Source organism: Scyliorhinus torazame, chromosome X, assembly GCF_047496885.1.
Source record: "Scyliorhinus torazame isolate Kashiwa2021f chromosome X, sScyTor2.1, whole genome shotgun sequence".
Classification (NCBI taxonomy): domain Eukaryota; kingdom Metazoa; phylum Chordata; class Chondrichthyes; order Carcharhiniformes; family Scyliorhinidae; genus Scyliorhinus; species Scyliorhinus torazame.
Genome location: NC_092738.1, coordinates 36,871,132 through 36,891,631, shown reverse-complemented (window position 1 = coordinate 36,891,631; position 20,500 = coordinate 36,871,132). Strand labels below are relative to the sequence as shown.

Sequence of the window (20,500 nt, the reverse complement as noted above, 5' to 3'; positions counted from 1 at the left end):
TTGGGGGGCCTATAGAAAACTCCTAACAAGATGACTGCTCCTTTCCTATTTCTGACTTCAACCCATACTACCTCAGTAGGCTGATACTCCTCGAACTGCCTTTCTGCAGCTGTTATACTATCTCTAATTAATAATGCCACCCCCCCCACCTCTTTTACCACCCTCCCTAATCTTATTGAAACATCTATAACCAGGGACCTCCAACAACCATTTCTGCCCCTCTTCTATCCAAGTTTCCGTGATGGCCATCACATCGTAGTCCCAAGTACCGATCCATGCCTTAAGTTCACCCACCTTATTCCTGATGCTTCTTGCGTTGAAGTATACACACTTCAACCCATCTCCGTGCCTGCAAGTACTCTCCTTTGTCAGTGTTCCCTTCCCCACTGCCTCATTACACGCTTTGGCGTCCTGAATATCGGCTACCTTAGTTGCTGGACTACAAATCCGGTTCCCATTCCCCTGCCAAATTAGTTTAAACCCTCCCGAAGAGTACTAGAAAACCTCCCTCCCAGGATATTGGTGCCCCTCTGGTTCAGATGCAACCCGTCCTGCTTGTACAGGTCCCACCTTCCCCAGAATGCGCTCCAATTATCCAAATACCTGAAGCCCTCACTCCTACACCATTCCTGCAGCCACGTGTTCAACTGCACTCTCTCCCTATTCCTAGCCTCGCTATCACGTGGCACCGGCAACAAACCAGAGATGACAACTCTGTCTGTCCTGGCTTTTAACTTCCAGCCTAACTCCCTAAACTTGTTTATTACCTCCACACCCCTTTTCCTACCTATGTCGTTGGTACCAATGTGCACCACGACTTCTGGCTGCTCACCCTCCCCCTTAAGGATCCTGAAGACACGATCCGAGACATCCCTGGCACTGGCACCCGGGAGGCAACATACCTTCCGGGAGTCTCGCTCGCGACCACAGAATCTCCTATCTATTCCCCTAACCATTGAATCTCCTACAACTATTGCTTTTCTATTCTCCCCCCTTCCCTTCTGAGCCCCAGAGCCAGACTCAGTGCCAGAGACCTGGCCGCTAGGGCCTTCCCCCGGTAGGTCATCCCCCCCAACAGCATCCAAAATGGTATACTTGTTTTGAAGGGAAACGGCCACGAGGGATCCCTGCACTTTCTGCCTGTTTGTTTTTTTCCCCCTGACTGTAACCCAGCTATTCTTGTCCTGTACCTTGGGTGTGGTTACCTCCTTGTAACTCTTCTCAATCACCCCCTCTGCCTCCCGGATGATCCGAAGTTCATCCAGCTTCAGCTCCAGTTCCCTAACACGGTCTTTGAGGAGCTGAAGTTGGGTGCACTTCCCGCAGGTATAGTCAGTGGGGACACTGGTGGTATCCCTCACCACCCACATCCTACAGGAGGAGCATGTAACTGGCCTAGCCTCCATCCCCTCTTACCTGACAGAATATAGCTGCCCTGTGGACTAACTAGATCTCCGCCCTCCGACCCTGCTCCCAGTCAGCTACACTTTCTGTAAACTCCTGGCTCGGAGGGGTTATCGGGTTACGGGGATAGGGTGGAAGTGAGGGCTTAAGTGGGTCGGGGCAGACTCGATGGGTCGAATGGCCTCCAGCTGCACTGTATGTTCTAAAGTTCTAAAGTAAAGTTAACTCTCATGTTCCTTGCATGAACACAGAGGTCGCTTTGAACATCTGGAAGTCTCCGGAATGAATTGCTTGAAAGGGTCGGTGAGGTAGACGGAACAGCAACTTTCAAAAAGGGGACTGGATACATACTTGAAGAGGGGAAAGGGCAGGGCGAGGGGGGAGTAATTGGATCGCACTTTCCAAGAACCAGCCCAGGCGCAGTGGATCAAATGGTCTCCTTCTACCCCCGTCATTTGACAACGTGTAATAACGAGGACCAACTGTCCCTCCCATTGCCTCGCCTCCGGAGTTTCAAGAGTGTTCGGTGCCAGTCAGGCGCTCCCTCCTTTGATCAGCTCTGAGGAGGGGCCTGGTCAAAATGGCCACCATTTTGCTGCAATCAAGGGCTGTGCGCACCCAAACTACCCCCCCCCCCACAGAGGACAAACGTGACATTCAGAAAAATTAAAAGGTGAGATTTTATTAAATAAGACATTGCAAGGACAAATCCCAAATTTCAAAGCAACACCAATTTATCACAAAGAAGCATTTATTGATTTCAGACATTCTACATTTCACTATTTCTGTTCTTGAAATTTAAATATATAATTGCATCATATTCCCCAGTAAAAAAATACATAGTGCTTATCAAGTCCTCTGGAGTGATGTAAAGTTTCACGGGCTCTGTGCCCACACCAAGTTACATCCACAGAGACATCAAGGGGCAGTGCGTTGCCCAAGAAATATCCTGACCCTGTTAGCCGGGAACGAAGAGTCAAGAGCCAAGATTCTCCCTTCAGAGTCCGACCCGCTACCAGCGAGAAGAAAACGGCCAGTCGCTGGAGCAGGAACGGAGTCCCATCGGTATGAACGGATGGAGAATCCCGGTCTCGATGTTAAATTAAACAATTTCGAAATTGTTTTCTGGGTGTCAAGTGGGAGAGGTGGCAAAACAAAATGGAGGCTACCGAGGTCTGGCGGGCAGCATTGTGCAAGTGGGCAGCCTCCACCTTCACCCTGAACATTCAAGAAGTAAAATTAAACAAAAAGGTTTGAATATATCCGATTTGAAAACGTGCCCGCAAACCGCATGGAGGAGCCAAGTCAAACACTCCAGACCCGCTGGGTTTACGGGGGACAAATGGGTGCTGCCACTCAAGTTATGCGGGCAGACATCTGGGGCCAGACATTTTGGGCCATCGGGACTCCCCATCTCCGGTGGGAGTGCACCCCCGCCCACGGGTTTCCCGGCAGCGTGGGGTGGCTTCAATGGGAATTCCCAGCGAGCAGGCGCACCGCCAGGGATCACGCGGCTGGGGGGATGCACATCCCTGCCCCTGGTTATCGGTTGAAATCAGGCGAGGTTTCCAGATTGCTGCTTCAGCAGCTTACAACCACACCTCCTGCATCCATGAAGTACGTCTGTACTTTCCCCTCTCCCGAAGGTGCTCCACCATCACCACAGCGTGCGAGGGAGCAAAGAGAGCTATGCAACTGAGGGGGGCATCACAATGACAAAATGTGCACTTTCCTGCAGGGGTCACTGGGCAGTGATCAGGTGTTACAGCTGGCCTGCCCGGCTTGGTGCCAATTCAGCTGGCACGACCACCCCACTGAGCTACCAGGGTGTCACCGTTCAATGACGCTGCAGGACCAGACCTAACCCGAGTCTTCTACCAGAAACATCTTCACCAGCAGGACTTCCTCTTTGTTACGACTCGATGTTTGTGCTGGAAAGGGAGCCAAACTGGGGGGGGGGGGGGGGGGGGGGGGAAGCATGGAAGCTATGCCAGTGCGATGTGTTAATGCCAGGCACTGAAGCACATTTGATACGAGTAGGAATCAGAATTAAAGGTTGGATTTCAGAAGACCTTGTTACACGTTTTCTAAGCTTTAAACTAAACTACTTCCAGCATGTGTGATTCCAGGTGAAGCCTGGAGGTCACTGTAGGAATGGACCTCCAGCAAGAGAGCAAGGCTGATTGGAGACATTCTCTTTCTAGTTTAATCTTCTCGTCAGAAACTTCAGGCAGTGCTGCCCTCTGGGGGACAGTAGCCCCGGTACCGATTAATATGCAACCTCTTCCGAGGACGCACTCTGCCCACACGACACAGGCTTTTTCCTGCGCACAGGCCCAGGAAGCGAATGGCCATATTTGTCCACACACCAGCAGTGGCCCCGTTTTCTGCCTCTCGATGGCTTGCACTAGGAAACAGGGAAAACAGCGGCTGTTAACGGAAGGGGGGAAAATACAAAATACTTCAGAAATATTACAGCTAATGTTTGCACCCACAGACAGCAGTGTGACAGCGATCAGTAATGTAGGCCCTGGACCCTCACACGCAATCAGAGCAGTTGTGGACCATTCGGCCCATCGAGCCTGCTTTGCCAGCCAATACCACCATGACTTATCTCGGGGTTCAACTCCACTTTCCCGCCCAGTCCCCATTACCCATAATTCCCAGAGACCATAAATCTATCTCGGCCTTAAATATATCCAACGATGGAGCACCCACAATCCTCTGGGGTGGAGAATTCCAAAGATTCACACCCCTTTGAGCGAAGAAATTTCTCCTCATCTCAGTCCTAAATGATCGTTTTCTTATCCCGAGACTGTGACCCCGTGTTGTAGATTCCCCAGCCAGGGGGAAACAATCTCTCCGTATCCACCCTGTCAAACCCCAGCCAGGGGGAAACAATCTCTCAGTATCCACCCTGTCACACCCCAGCCAGGGGGAAACAATCTCTCAGTATCCACCCTGTCAAACCCCAGCCAGGAGGAAACAATCTCTCAGTATCCACCCTGTCAAACCCCAGGCAGGGGGAAACAATCTCTCAGTATCCACCCTGTCAAACCCCAGCCAGGGGGAACAATCTCTCAGTATCCACCCTGTCAAACCTCAGCCAGGGGAAACAATCTCTCAGTATCCACCCTGTCAAACCTCAGCCAGGGAGAAACAATCTCTCAGTATCCACCCTGTCAAACCCCAGCCAGGGGGAAACAATCTCTCAGTATCCATCCTGTCAAACCCCAGCCAGGGGGAACAATCTCTCAGTATCCACCCTGTCACACCCCAGCCAGGGGGAAACAATCTCTCAGTATCCACCCTGTCAAACCCCAGCCAGGGGGAAACAATCTCTCAGTATCCATCCTGTCAAACCCCAGCCAGGGGGAACAATCTCTCAGTATCCACCCTGTCAAACCCCAGCCAGGGGGAAACAATCTCTCAGTATCCACCCTGTCAAACCCCAGCCAGGGGGAAACAATCTCTCAGTATCCACCCTGTCAAACCCCAGCCAGGGGGAAACAATCTCTCAGTATCCACACTGTCAAACCCCAGCCAGGGGGAAACAATCTCTCAGTATCTACCCTGTCAAACCCCAGCCAGGGGGAAACAATCTCTCCGTATCCACCCTGTCAAACCCCAGCCAGGGGGAAACAATCTCTCAGTATCCACCCTGTCAAACCCCAGCCAGGGGGAAACAATCTCTCCGTATCCACCCTGTCAAACCCCAGCCAGGAGGAAACAATCTCTCAGTATCCACCCTGTCAAACCCCAGCCAGGGGGAAACAATCTCTCAGTATCCACCCTGTCAAACCCCAGCCAGGGGGAAACAATCTCTCAGTATCCACCCTGTCAAACCCCAGCCAGGGGGAAACAATCTCTCAGTATCCACCCTGTCAAACCCCAGCCAGGGAGAAACAATCTCTCAGTATCCACCCTGTCAAATCCCAGCCAGGGGGAAACAATCTCTCCGTATCCACCCTGTCAAACCCCAGCCAGGGGGAAACAATCTCTCAGTATCCACCCTGTCAAACCCCAGCCAGGGGGAAACAATCTCTCAGTATCCACCCTGTCAAACCCCAGCCAGGGGGAAACAATCTCTCCGTATCCACCCAGTCAAACCCCAGCCAGGGGGAAACAATTTCTCAGTATCCACCCTGTCAAACCCCAGCCAGGGAGAAACAATCTCTCCATATCCACCCTGTCAAACCCCAGCTAGGAGGAAACAATCTCTCAGTATCCACCCTGTCAAACCCCAGCCAGGGGAAAACAATCTCTCAGTATCCACCCTGTCAAACCCCAGCCAGTGGGAAACAATCTCTCAGTATCCACCCTGTCAAACCCCAGCCAGGGGGAAACAATCTCTCAGTATCCACCCTGTCAAACCCCAGCCAGTGGGAAACAATCTCTCAGTATCCACCCTGTCAAACCCCAGCCAGGGGGAAACAATCTATCAGTATCCACCCTGTCAAACCCCAGCCAGGGGGAAACAATCTCTCAGTATCCACCCTGTCAAACCACAGCCAGGGGGAAACAATCTCTCAGTATCCACCCTGTCAAACCCCAGCCAGGGGGAAACAATCTCTCAGTATCCACCCTGTCAAACCCCAGCCAGGGGGAAACAATCTCTCAGTATCCACCCTGTCAAACCCCAGCCAGGGGGAAACAATCTCTCAGTATCCACCCTGTCAAACCCCAGCCAGGGGGAAACAATCTCTCAGTATCCACCCTGTCAAACCCCAGCCAGGGGGAAACAATCTCTCAGTATCCACCCTGTCAAACCCCAGCCAGGGGGAAACAATCTCTCAGTAGCCACCCTGTCAAACCACAGCCAGGGGGAAACAATCTCTCAGTATCCACCCTGTCAAACCCCAGCCAGGGGGAAACAATCTCTCAGTATCCACCCTGTCAAACCCCAGCCAGGGGGAAACAATCTCTCAGTATCCACCCTGTCAAACCCCAGCCAGGGGGAAACAATCTCTCAGTATCCACCCTGTCAAACCCCAGCCAGGGGGAAACAATCTCTCAGTATCCACCCTGTCAAACCCCAGCCAGGGGGAAACAATCTCTCAGTATCCACTCTGTCAAACCCCAGCCAGGGGGAAACAATCTCTCCGTATCCACCCTGTCAAAATCCAGCCAGGGGGAAACAATCTCTCAGTATCCACCCTGTCAAACCCCAGCCAGGGGGAAACAATCTCTCAGTATCCACCCTGTCAAACCCCAGCCAGTGGGAAACAATCTCTCAGTATCCACCCTGTCAAACCCCAGCCAGTGGGAAACAATCTCTCAGTATCCACCCTGTCAAACCCCAGCCAGTGGGAAACAATCTCTCAGTATCCACCCTGTCAAACCCCAGCCAGGGGGAAACAATCTCTCAGTATCCACCCTGTCATACCCCAGCCAGGAGGAAACAATCTCTCAGTATCCACCCTGTCAAACCCCAGCCAGGGGGAAACAATCTCTCCGTATCCACCCTGTCAAACCCCAGCCAGGGGGAAACAATCTCTCAGTATCCACCCTGTCAAACCCCAGCCAGGGGGAAACAATCTCTCAGTATCCACCCTGTCAAACCCCAGCCAGGGGGAAACAATCTCTCCGTATCCACCCTGTCAAACCCCAGCCAGGGGGAAACAATCTCTCCGTATCCACCCTGTCAAACCCCAGCCAGGAGGAAACAATCTCTCAGTATCCACCCTGTCAAACCCCAGCCAGGGGGAAACAATCTCTCAGTATCTACCCTCCCAAACCCCAGCCAGGGGGGAAACAATCTCTCCGTATCCACCCTGTCAAACCCCAGCCAGGGGGAAACAATCTCTCAGTATCCACCCTGTCAAACCCCAGCCAGGGGGAAACAATCTCTCAGTATCCACCCTGTCAACCCCCAGCCAGGGGGAAACAATCTCTCAGTATCCACACTGTCAAACCCCAGCCAGGGGGAATCAATCTCTCAGTATCCACACTGTCAAACCCCAGCCAGGGAGAAACAATCTCTCAGTATCCACCCTGTCAAACCCCAGCCAGGGGGAAACAATCTCTCAGTATCCACCCTGTCAAACCCCAGCCAGGGGGAAACAATCTCTCAGTATCCACCCTGTCAAACCCCAGCCAGGGGGAAACAATCTCTCAGTATCCACCCTGTCAAACCCCAGCCAGGGGGAAACAATCTCTCAGTATCCACCCTGTCAAACCCCAGCCAGGGGGAAACAATCTCTCAGTATCCACCCTGTCAAACCCCAGCCAGGGGGAAACAATCTCTCCGTATCCACCCTGTCAAACCCCAGCCAGGGGGAAACAATCTCTCAGTATCCACCCTGTCAAACCCCAGCCAGGGGGAAACAATCTCTCAGTATCCACCCTGTCAAACCCCAGCCAGGGGGAAACAATCTCTCCGTATCCACCCTGTCAAACCCCAGCCAGGGGGAAACAATCTCTCAGTATCCACCCTGTCACACCCCAGCCAGGGAGGAAACAATCTCTCCGTATCCACCCTGTCAAACCCCAGCCAGGGGGAAACAATCTCTCCGTATCCACCCTGTCAAACCCCAGCCAGGGGGAAACAATTTCTCAGTATCCACCCTGTCAAACCCCAGCCAGGGGTAACAATCTCTCAGTATCCACCCTGTCAAACCCCAGCCAGGGGGAAACAATCTCTCAGTATCCACCCTGTCAAACCCCAGCCAGGGGGAAACAATCTCTCAGTATCCACCCTGTCAAACCCCAGCCAGTGGGAAACTATCTCAGTATCCACCCTGTCAAACCCCAGCCAGGGGGAAACAATCTCTCCGTATCCACCCTGTCAAACCCCAGCCAGGGGGAAACAATCTCTCAGTATCCACCCTGTCAAACCCCAGCCAGTGGGAAACTATCTCAGTATCCACCCTGTCAAACCCCAGCCAGGGGGAAACAATCTCTCCGTATCCACCCTGTCAAACCCCAGCCAGGGGGAAACAATCTCTCAGTATCCACCCTGTCAAACCCCAGCCAGTGGGAAACTATCTCAGTATCCACCCTGTCAAACCCCAGCCAGGGGGAAACAATCTCTCCGTATCCACCCTGTCAAACCCCAGCCAGGGGTAACAATCTCTCAGTATCCACCCTGTCAAACCCCAGCCAGGGGGAAACAATCTCTCAGTATCCACCCTGTCAAACCCCAGCCAGGGGGAAACAATCTCTCAGTATCCACCCTGTCAAACCCCAGCCAGTGGGAAACAATCTCTCAGTATCCACCCTGTCAAACCCCAGCCAGTGGGAAACAATCTCTCAGTATCCACCCTGTCAAACCCCAGCCAGTGGGAAACAATCTATCAGTATCCACCCTGTCAAACCCCAGCCAGGGGGAAACAATCTCTCAGTATCCACCCTGTCATACCCCAGCCAGGAGGAAACAATCTCTCAGTATCCACCCTGTCAAACCCCAGCCAGGGGGAAACAATCTCTCAGTATCCACCCTGTCAAACCCCAGCCAGGGGGAAACAATCTCTCAGTATCCACCCTGTCAAACCCCAGCCAGGGGGAAACAATCTCTCCGTATCCACCCTGTCAAACCCCAGCCAGGAGGAAACAATCTCTCCGTATCCACCCTGTCAAACCCCAGCCAGGGGGAAACAATCTCTCAGTATCCACCCTGTCAAACCCCAGCCAGGGGGAAACAATCTCTCAGTATCCACCCTGTCAACCCCCAGCCAGGGGGAAACAATCTCTCAGTATCCACACTGTCAAACCCCAGCCAGGGGGAATCAATCTCTCAGTATCCACACTGTCAAACCCCAGCCAGGGAGAAACAATCTCTCAGTATCCACCCTGTCAAACCCCAGCCAGGGGGAAACAATCTCTCAGTATCCACCCTGTCAAACCCCAGCCAGGGGGAAACAATCTCTCAGTATCCACCATGTCAAACCCCAGCCAGGGGGAAACAATCTCTCAGTATCCACCCTGTCAAACCCCAGCCAGGGGGAAACAATCTCTCAGTATCCACCCTGTCAAACCCCAGCCAGGGGGAAACAATCTCTCAGTATCCACCCTGTCAAACCCCAGCCAGGGGGAAACAATCTCTCCGTATCCACCCTGTCAAACCCCAGCCAGGGGGCAACAATCTCTCAGTATCCACCCTGTCAAACCCCAGCCAGGGGGAAACAATCTCTCAGTACCCACCCTGTCAAACCCCAGCCAGGGGGAAACAATCTCTCAGTATCCACCCTGTCAAACCCCAGCCAGGGGGAAACAATCTCTCCGTATCCACCCTGTCAAACCCCAGCCAGGAGGAAACAATCTCTCAGTATCCACCCAGTCAAACCCCAGCCAGGGGGAAACAATCTCTCAGTATCCACCCTGTCAAACCCCAGCCAGGGGGAAACAATCTCTCAGTATCCACCCTGTCAAACCCCAGTCAGGGGGAAACAATCTCTCAGTATCCACCCTGTCAAACCCCAGCCAGGGGGAAACAATCTCTCCGTATCCACCCTGTCAAACCCCAGCCAGGGGGAAACAATCTCTCAGTATCCACCCTGTCACACCCCAGCCAGGGAGGAAACAATCTCTCCGTATCCACCCTGTCAAACCCCAGCCAGGGGGAAACAATCTCTCCGTATCCACCCTGTCAAACCCCAGCCAGGGGGAAACAATTTCTCAGTATCCACCCTGTCAAACCCCAGCCAGGGGTAACAATCTCTCAGTATCCACCCTGTCAAACCCCAGCCAGGGGGAAACAATCTCTCAGTATCCACCCTGTCAAACCCCAGCCAGGGGGAAACAATCTCTCAGTATCCACCCTGTCAAACCCCAGCCAGTGGGAAACTATCTCAGTATCCACCCTGTCAAACCCCAGCCAGGGGGAAACAATCTCTCCGTATCCACCCTGTCAAACCCCAGCCAGGGGGAAACAATCTCTCAGTATCCACCCTGTCAAACCCCTTCAGAATCTTCCATGTTTCAATGGGATCACATCTCATTGTTCCAAACTCCAGAGAATATCTACCCAATTTACTCCAGGGTGGCCCGCCGACTACCCACACCCCTCACCCTGGCCTGCCCACACTTACCTGGGCTTCGGAGCCTGGTAAGACTGACTGTAGTCCCAACAATGGCCAGCACTCCCAGTGGCACTGCCAGAACTACAGAGCTGCTGGTCATCTAATTGGCTGGCAGCTCTCTCGAGTGGGACTTTCCCGCGAGGAAGTGGGAGTGGGACATCATCCATCTTGAACTACTCAATGCTGCGCCCTTGTTAAATTGTTCCAAGGCAGCATTCAGGAAGGTAGGCGACATATCCTTCCCGCGCCACCCCCACTGCGACCCCAATTGTTTTGCTGATGGGGTAAGGATTATGTCACCCTGTTCAGTCCAGCTCCTGCTGTCTTATTCTCTCTCCCATTACACACATTTCACCATAGGTGGGTGAGGGGTTTCTCATTGTAACTGATTAACTGCGCAAAAGGCGGCGTTAGGATCACTATTTACTTGTTTGCTCCGGTAGAATCCTCTCTTATCACAGTTCGGGATGTAGATGTCCTCTGGGCTGCGGAACAACTCTGGCTTCAGGTCCTGGAGAATAGATTCCATTTCTCGGCGACATGGGCCCTAAGTCCAGACAAAACAACTGGTTCAAATCCAAAGTCAGGTCCGTGACAAAGGCTCATTTGTCCATCAAAGTCCAACCCTCCCACTGCATCCCATTAACCATGAGCTCTTTGCCCCACTGAAGCCTCACAGCTGCCCAGCTACATTTGCAACACCCTCCAGGGAGATTATCTCCACCACACAGTATATAAATCACTGGCTTTGAAAGCAGACCAAGGCAGGCCAGCAGCACGGTTCAATTCCCATACCGGCCTCCCTGAACAGGTGCCGGAATGTGGCGACTAGGGGCTTTTCACAGTAACTTCATTTGAAGCCTACTTGTGACAATAAGCGATTTTCATTTCATTTTCATATTATTCAAAATGGTCACAGTAAAATGCTCTTCACAATGTTTTTGGTCCCTCAACAAGCTATTAATTTTGACTGAATTAAAAATGCATGTGTTTGTCAGAGAATCATACAGCACAGAATAGGCCCTTCTGCCCATCAACAACAACAAAAAATCTGATCTCCACTAATCCCACTTCCCAGACTTGGCCCATGGCCCTGAACGTTACGACATTTCAAGTGTTCATCCAAGTTCTTTTTTAAATAAATTTAATGTGCCTAATTCATTATTTTTTCCAATTAAGAGGCAATTTAGCGTGGCCAATCCACCTACCCTGCACATCTTTGGGTTGTGGGGGTGAGACCCACGCAGACACGGGGAGAATGTGCAAACTCCACACGGACAGTGACCCAGAGCCGGGATCGAACCTGGGACCTCGGCGCCGTGAGGCAGCAGTGCTAACCCACAGTGACACCGTGCCGCCCAATCCAAGTACTTTTTAAAGGTTGTGAGATTTCCTGCCCCTACTACCCTCCCAGGCCGTGCATCCCAGATTCCCACCACCCTCTGGCTGAAAAGGTTTTTACTCAAATCCCCTCTAACCCTCCTGCCTTTCACCTTAAAATTATGCCCCCTCCATATTGATCCTTCAACTAAGGGAAACAGCTGCTTCCTATCCACACCCTGTCCATACCCCTCAACATTTTATACACCTCGATCAGGTCCCCTTGCCGCCTTTTCTACTCCAACCCGAGGTTATCCAGCCTCCCCTCATAGCTCACATGCTCCATCCCGGTGAACCTCCTCTGCACCCTCTCCAGTACAATCGCATCCAACTGTCTGACTGACCTGGAAAGCTTTAACTGCCCCAGGGCAGCATGGTGGCACACAGCTGCCTCACAGCTCCAGGGTCCCAGGTTCGATTCCCGGCTTGGGTCACTCTCTGTGCGGAGTCTGCACGTCCTCCCCGTGTCTGCGTGGGTTTCCTCCGGGTGCTCCGGTTTCCTCCCACAGTCCAAAGACGTGTGGGTTAGGTGGATCGGCCATGATAAATTGCCCTTAGTGTCCAAAAGGTTAGGTGGGGTTACGGGATAAGGTGGGGGGCGTGGACCTAGGTAGGGTGCACTTTCGGAGGGTCAGGTGCAGACTTGCTGGGCCGAATGGCCTCCTTGTGCCCTGTAAATGTGATGATTCTATGACACAGTTCAAGTTTAAGATGGAGACGAGGATAATTTCCTTCTCCGGGCGTTGTTAGTCTGTGGAATTGCCTTCCTCAGAGAGCTGAGGAAGCCAGGTCATTGAATCTATTCAAGGCTGGGTGAGATGGATTTTTGATTGACCAGGACAGTCGAGGATTATAACAGGAGAAATGGAGTTCCATGGGCAACCAGATCAGTTGTGATTTTATCGGATGACGGAGCAGGTCCGAGAATTGAATGGCCCGTTTCCGTCCTCTCCTCCTGACACCCCCATTTCTCAACATCATCACACTCACTGAGAACTTTGTCAAAGGAGACAATCTGGAGCAATTCAATTAACTGGTGGTTTTTGGAGAATATTTGTTCTCACCCTTGGGATTCGTGTTTCTGCATTACACCAACACTATTTCATCAATATATTCGGCCATAACAACGCTCAGGGTTAGTTCCTATCTGCACTTGGGTTATACAGTTGAATCAACGGGGAGAGGGAGATGATTCTGATTTATAAAGGGAACGTTTTTAATAATATAATAATAATCTTTATTGTCACAAGTGCGCTTACATTAACACTGCAAAGAGGTTACTGGGAAAAGCCCCTAGTTGCCACACTCCGGCGCCTGTTCGGGTCACAGAGAGAGAATTCAGAATGTCCAATTCACCCAACAGCACGTCTTTCGTGACATGTGGGAGGAAACCGGAGCACCCGGAGGAAACCCACACAGACACGGGGAGAACGTGCAGACTCCGCACAGACAGTGACCCAAGCCGGGAATCGAACCTGGGACCTTGGAGCTGTGAAGCCACAGTGCTAACCACTGTGCTACCGTGATGCTACCCTTCCACAAACATTCACTCCCTCCACCACCGACGAACAGTAGCAGCCGTGTGTACATCTACAAGATGCACTGCAGCAACTCACCAAGGTTCCTCAGACAGCACCTTCCAAACCCACGACATCTACCATCTAGAAGGACAAGAGCAGCAGATACCTGGGACCCCCACCACCTGGAGGTTCCCCTCCAAGTCACTCACCACCCTGACTTGGAAATATATCGGCCGTTCCTTCACTGTCGCTGGGGCGACATCCTGGAACTCCCTCCTTAACAGCACAGTGGGTGTACCTACACCTCAGGGACTGCAGCGATTCAAGGCGGCGACTCACCACCACCTTCTCAAGGGTAACTAGTGATGGGCAACAAATGCTGGCCTAGTCAGCGACACCCACATCCTGTAAATGAATTTTTAAAAAAACATTGTAAAAGAGACTTTAGTAGGTCAGGAGTGGTGGGTTGAAGAGGAGATTGAAGAGTCAACTTGAACTGATGAAAACACTGGGCCATCCATAGTGGCTCCATTTCACTGGGCACCACTTTCCTGATGCCCATCTTTTGCCCACAACATTTTGCAGAGGGACATAGGGTATGTCTCCTCCCACAAATCCAGTCAGTATCACCTACAGATTCCGGCAAATCAAAGGCTTTCTTCATCGCAAGGTGGTGTCGTACACAGCAATGATTCTGGAGACTCTCACAGGGCCACACTGCCAGAACCTCACTGGATACGTCCAATCACATCAATGAAAATGAGACCCCCACTGTCCCTGCTCACTCATGCTTCTTTAACGCCAAAGGCCACATTGTCCCAGACACGGAGAAACGCCCAGATACGGAGAAAAGCATGCTCGAATTAACAACGAGACTCACATCTACAATATCATTTTGTGCATCGCACTCCAATTGGTTGCCACTTTTTTGCCATTGCAACACTCCAAAAAGGTACATAGAGTGGGTCCCCGTTTTACGCCGCCCTGCTTCAAGTCATTTCGCTTTAAAAGTTGCGCGCAGTTTTATAGGGTTGCTCGTCCCGATTTGCGTCTTCCAAATTCGATTTAACCTTTTGCGTCATTGCGTGCCATTTTGCGGCATGCTGCGCTGCTTTGCATCAAGGAGGTCGGTCTGATGATCCGATCGACGCCGTTCTGAAGCCAGTGCGATCGGAGGCATTCAGCGGTTTTTAAAACCGTGATCATTAAAAAGAAAACTGAGGCAAAGTTCTTAACAAAGAATATCCAAACTCGGGGGGGGGGGGGGGGGGGGGGCGGGGGGGGGGGGGGGGGGGGGGGGGGGGGGGTTGCCTGATTAATTTTGGAGCCCCCCCCCCCCCTTCAGAACATTTCACACTCTCTTTAGTTCTGATGAAGAGACAAAGGACTCGAGACATTAATCTCTCTTTACAGATGCTGCCAGAACCGCTGGGTTTTCTCAGCATCCTCTGTTGTTGCTCTAACTTTAAGTTCTCCTGGACAGGAATTCAATGCACTTTAAACCTGGCTGGAACTCATTCAGTTCCCCATGCTCCCTGCCAATCCCAAACCTGGCACTTACATATTCAGAATCTGCCATAGGCGTGCTGACAGCTGGCAGTTTGGATGGGTTCACTACGGTGGGCTTTGAATGGCGATTTCCACGATGCGGTTTCGCTGCCAAATGCTGGCTAGGATTTGCCAGTCGCATGCCCTGGTTTTTACCACCGTGATCCCTATTTGCCATGGAATATTTCTCCTCACCATCCAGGGGCTTTCCTGCGGGAATAATGAACAGATCAGGTCAGGCCAGGAGTCACTCCTGTCCAATGCAAGGAATATGCAACATTTCCAATTCCATTTAAGCACAATTGCTTCACACAGACCACATCCAACCCGCTCCATACCCCAGTTTACTCCCGTCTCGGAGTATATCACTCAATTGTGACGGAGCCCGAATTGGGTTCAACACTCCGGGGTTGAGGGGGAATAAAAACATTTGGACAATATTGGGCTCGGTTAGCAATTCCACGTTTACACAAATGGTAGCATACCCCGCTGCAGTTGCAATAAAAATCTTTGCAAACAGAACACAAATCATTTCTGTGTCGCACTGAATGAGTTCCACTCTCAGGGCTGCTTTCTTTTGCAGTACCAGCTCTTGTCAGCAGAGGGAACTCAAGTGGATTTCATCTCACAAAAGATGTTCCCCCTCCCCTGCAAACCCGGCAGAGATAACTTATCGGCCCCGAATCCTCTGCGCCCTGGATCACCCAACACGTGGTGTATGCTAGGAGATGCGCATCAGGACGCTGCAGAGGGTCAGACACAACAGCTCCAGGGTCCCAGGTTTGATTCCCGGCCTTGGGTCACTGCCTGTGTGGAGTCTGCACGTTCTCCCCGTGTCTGCGTGGGTTTCCTCCGGGTGCTCCGGTTTCCTCCCACAAGTCCCGAAAGACGTGCTGTTAGGTGAATTGGACATTCTGAATTCTCCCTCTGTGACCCGAACAGGTGCCGGAGTGTGGCGACTAGGGGCTTTTCACAGTAATTTCATTGCAGCTACTTGTGACACTAATAAAGATTATTATTATAAGAACAGCTGAGATAGCTTGGTGGCGCAGTGGTTAGCACTGTTGCCTCACAGCTCCAGGGTCCCAGGTTCGATTCCCGGCTTGGGTCACTGTCTGTGCGGAGTCTGCACGTTCTCCCAGTGTGTGCGTGGGTTTCCTCCGGGTGCTCCGGTTTCCTCCCACAGTCCAAAGATGTGCAGGTTAGGTGGATTGGCCATGATCAATTGCCCCTTAAGTGTCCAAAAAGGTTAGGTGGGGTTACTGGGTTACGGGGATAGGGTGGAGGTGTGGGCTTAGGGTCGGGTGCTCTTTCCAAGGGCCGGTGCAGACTCGATGGGCCAAATGGCCTCCTGCACTGTAAATCCTATGATTCTATGAACCTGAGTATTGCCCCCCACCACCCGCTTGTCCATTCGCTCACCCACACTCAATTCATTCCAAGACTTTTCAACAAAAACGTACCTGATTCAGGCAGCTGTCATATCAAGGAAGCAATCACCCCCGCCCTTGACCCCCACCCTAAGTATGTTGAACTTACCCTGGAGATTCTGCACTGCCCAGTTCTGTTTCAATGGTGATCGGAAGATGCAGCTGAAAATGGTTGGCAGCAAGAGTGCGAGGAATTGCTGGCGCCTGGCATTGCGGCTCTCTGCAAGATCTAGGCCAACGTTTTTTTGATAAGGACGGTTGCCATCTGTATCTGGGAGTGAAGAGGCCCCCACTCCGGAGACTGGAGGGACACAGAACCCAGGCTACCCCTCCAGTGCAGTGCCAAGGGAGTGTTTCAGTGCTTATGGTAACACAACTACTTTAATCTGTCAGAGGTCTGTGCCTGGACACGTTAACATCTGGAACAGCTCCCTCCCAGCGTCCTCACAGTGTTCAGATCACTCCTTATGGAAAGAAAACTTACTTCAGGACTGGAGAATTCCTCACCTCCTTCAATCTCGTCTATGACTATAATCCACAGTTTCAAAGAAAGCCCCCCCCCCCCCCCCCCCAAGCACAATTCTGAACTTGGGATATTCAACCGGGAAGTGCATTGTGGTCAAGCCTTGGGCACCAGTGTTTCATAGCTGTGGGCAGCTGTTCTTATATTTTTTTTAAAATAAATTTAGCGTACCCAATTAATTATTTCCAATTAAGGGACAATTTAGCGTGGCCAATCCACCTACCCTGCACATCTTTGGGTTGTGGGGGCGAAACCCACGCAGACACGGGGAGAATGTGCAAACTCCACACGGACAGTAACCCAGAGCCGGGATCGAACCCGGGACCTCGGCGCCGTGAGGCAGCAGTGCTAACCACTGTGCTACCAAGCTATCTCAGCTGTTCTTATAATAATAATCTTTATTATTGTCACAAGTAGCTGCAATGAAGTTACTGTGAAAAGCCCCTAGTCGTCACATTCCCGGTGCCTGTTCGGGTCACTGAGGGAGAATTCAGAATGTCCAATTCACCTAACAAGCACGTCTTCCGGGACTTGTGGGAGGAAACCGGAGCACCCGGAGGAAACCCACGCAGACACGGGGAGAACGTGCAGACTCCGCACACCCAGTCACCCAAGCCGGGAATCAAACCTGGGACCCTGGTGCTGTGAAGCAACAGTGATAACCACTGTGCTACCGTTGGTACCTTACCATAGAATAGAATCCCTACAGTGCAGGAGGCCACCATTCGGCCCATTGAGTCCACACCAACCCTCTGAATGAGCACCCTATCTATGCTCACTCCCCCAACATTATCCCAGTAACCCCATCTAATCATTGGACACTAAGGACAATTTAACATGGCCAATCCACCTAACCTGCACATCTTTGGACTGTGGGAGGAAACCGGAGCACCCGGAGGAAACCCACACAGACATGGGGAGAGCGTGCAGACTCCACACAGACAGTGACCCGAGGTCAGAATCAAACCCGGATCCCTGGTGCTGCGAGGCAGCAGTGCTAAACAGTGCCTGAGACAGTGTCCACTCGGTGTCAGCTGTATTAGTGAGCATTGCCAGGAGATTGAATAGTGAGCACAGCCAAACTCCCATTCCTTCATTCTCAATTAGTCAATACTGACACACAAATACACACATTGCCGTTCCTGGCTTCATTCATTTCAAAACCTTCAAACATCTTGTACTTCTCTAAACTGGTTCCTCCCCCCCCCCAAAAACTGTCTCAAAGCTTTGGTCATTTTGCAATGATGGAAACCGATCGTGCAACTGTGGAAACTGACTCTGTGGAAATTGACTTGCGCACACATTAACCTCTGGCTATTTGAACACATTCTGCCACAATGCCTGGACTCACCCGTCAGCTGGACCTGGTTCCTCCGCTTGAGGCTGCGGCACATGCCCCGTCCGTGCAGCAGCGCCTGGAGCGGCGCTTTGTCGCCGCTGCGGGGGACGCACCTGAGCCCAGAAGCGCAACTCTCGGTGTAAACTCCGCACGCCGCTCCCTCCGCCAGCGCGCATGTCAGGCAGCAGCCACAGCCGGACTCTCTCACCAGCTCGCAGCCCCTGGGGGGGTGGCAGGCAGACATGGCCCTCTCGTTGCACGGGGCACACTCGATCATCGCCCCCAGTGCACCCAGCTGACTGGGCAGAGCCGAGCAGGCGAGCAGTAAGCAGATCCTCAGCATGGTTTGCAGCAACTTGACTCGCTCCACCACATTGCCCAGCTTGTTGGTCCCCCTCTTTTTAAATAGGCAAGCAGGGCCAGGCCCCGGAACCTGGATAATAGGTAAGTGAGCAGTGAAATGACACAGGGGGTGGGAGGATTACAGGAGCCCCCCTCTTACCCGCCCTGAAAACTTGTCAACAGGGTGCCCAAAGAGGCAGCACCAAAGTTTACTCTTTGCTTTTTAACTTTTCCCATTTGTTTTCAGACACGTGTTATCTGTGCTCTTGGATGAGGATTTTTGTTCATTTCAATGACTGGGATTTTCGGTTCTAAATCACCTTCGTTGATCAGTATTTGAGTATATAAAATAATAGTTTCTTGTAAATAAATACTTATTGCAGATAAGTATAAATAATCCTTATTGATCAGTATTTGAGTATATAAAATAATAGTTTCTTGTAAATAAATACTTATTGCAGATAAGTATAAATAATCCTTATTGATCAGTATTTGAGTATATAAAATAATAGTTTCTTGTAAATAAATACTTATTGCAGATAAGTATAAATAATCCTTATTGATCAGTATTTGAGTATATAAAATAATAGTTTCTTGTAAATAAATACTTATTGCAGATAAGTATAGATAATCCTTATTGGTCAGCATTTGAGTATATAAAATAATATTTCTTGTAAATATATATTTATTGCAGATACGTATAAATAATCCTTATTGATCAGTATTTGAGTATATAAAATAATAGTTTCTTGTAAATAAATACTTATTGCAGATAAGTATAAATAATCCTTATTGATCAGTATTTGAGTATATAAAATAATATTTCTTGTAAATAAATACTTATTGCAGATAGGTATAAATAATCCTTATTGATCAGTATTTGAGTATATAAAATAATAGTTTCTTGCAAATATATACTTATTGCAGATACGTATAAATAGTCCTTACTGATCAGTATTTGAGTATGTAAAATAATATTTCTTGTAAATAAATACTTATTGCAGATAAGTATAGATAATCCTTACTGATCAGTATTTGAGTATATAAAATAATAGTTTCTTGTAAATAAATACTTATTGCAGATAAGTATAAATAATCCTTATTGATCAGTATTTGAGTATATAAAATAATAGTTTCTTGTAAATAAATACTTATTGCAGATACGTATAAATAATCCTTATTGATCAGTATTTGAGTATATAAAATAATATTTCTTGTAAATAAATACTTATTGCAGATAAGTATAAATAATCCTTATTGATCAGTATTTGAGTATATAAAATAATATTTCTTGCAAATAAACACTTATTGCAGATAAGTATAAATAATCCTTATTGATCAGTATTTGAGGATGTAAAGTAATTACTTCTTGTAAATAAATATTTATTGCAGATAGGTATACATATTCCTTATAGATCAGTGTTAGTGAATAGAAATTAAGAGTACCCAATTCTTTTTTCCCAATGAAGGGGCAATTTAGTGTGGCCAATCCACCTACCCTGCACATCTTTGTGTTGTGGGGGTGAGACGCACACAGACACGGGGAGAATGTGTAAACTCCACACGGACAGTGACCCGGGGCCGGGATTGAACCTGGGTCCTCGGCACCATGAGGCAGCAGTGCTAACCACTGCCCCACCAAACTGCCCCCGAGAATATAAAATATTTTTTTCTTGTAAATAAATATTTATTTCAAATAAGTTTAAATATTGCTTATAGATCAGTATTTCAGAATACAATATAATGATTTATTGTAAGTAAATAGTTGTTGCAGATAAGTACAAATATTCCTTATTGGCCAGTATAAGTATTTCTTGTAAATAAATATTTATTGCAGATCAGTGTAAGTATTCCTTATGGGTAAGTATGTGAGAATACAAACATTTGTTAAGTATTTTTTCTTCTTACAACAATCATTTAATGTCAATAAGTTTTTATTTATTCATAACATGTTTTATAGACAGTTATTTCTTATGGATTAGAATTTTCACACA

General features: G+C 49.8%; 1 protein-coding gene and 1 long non-coding RNA gene across 3 annotated transcripts in view; one reads left to right on the top strand and one right to left on the bottom strand.

Moving 5' to 3' along the window:
• Positions 1-2,066: 2,066 nt before the first annotated feature.
• On the bottom strand, positions 2,067-18,507 carry igfbp6b (insulin-like growth factor binding protein 6b). Of its 2 annotated transcripts, XM_072494089.1 has the most exons (4): positions 18,177-18,507; positions 14,886-15,082; positions 10,852-10,971; positions 2,067-3,811 (listed from the first exon to the last, which is right to left on the bottom strand). In XM_072494089.1, exons 1-4 carry the CDS (start codon positions 18,505-18,507, stop codon positions 3,674-3,676), a joined length of 786 nt encoding a protein of 261 aa, XP_072350190.1. In that variant the 3' UTR covers positions 2,067-3,673. The 2 variants fall into 2 exon arrangements, with proteins under 2 accessions (XP_072350190.1, XP_072350191.1); XM_072494090.1 differs by lacking the exon at positions 10,852-10,971.
• LOC140405533 (uncharacterized) overlaps positions 18,468-20,500 on the top strand; it is a 20,047-nt gene continuing 18,014 nt past the window's right edge. The window contains exon 1 of the long non-coding RNA XR_011938631.1: positions 18,468-18,608. This is a non-coding gene — a long non-coding RNA (uncharacterized lncRNA). The remainder of the gene's footprint in view (positions 18,609-20,500) is intronic.

Excerpts from the sequence above, each read along its gene's own strand:
- igfbp6b (XM_072494089.1), bottom strand. The coding sequence starts at position 18,507 with ATGCTGAGGATCTGCTTACTGCTCGCCTGCTCGGCTCTGCCCAGTCAG. Across the intron at positions 15,083-18,176 it reads GAACCAGGTCCAGCTGACGG|GAAAGCCCCTGGATGGTGAG; the intron begins GTGAGTCCAGGC and ends TTATTCCCGCAG. Across the intron at positions 3,812-10,851 it reads GATTCTACCGGAGCAAACAA|TGCAAGCCATCGAGAGGCAG; the intron begins GTAAATAGTGAT and ends CCTGTTTCCTAG.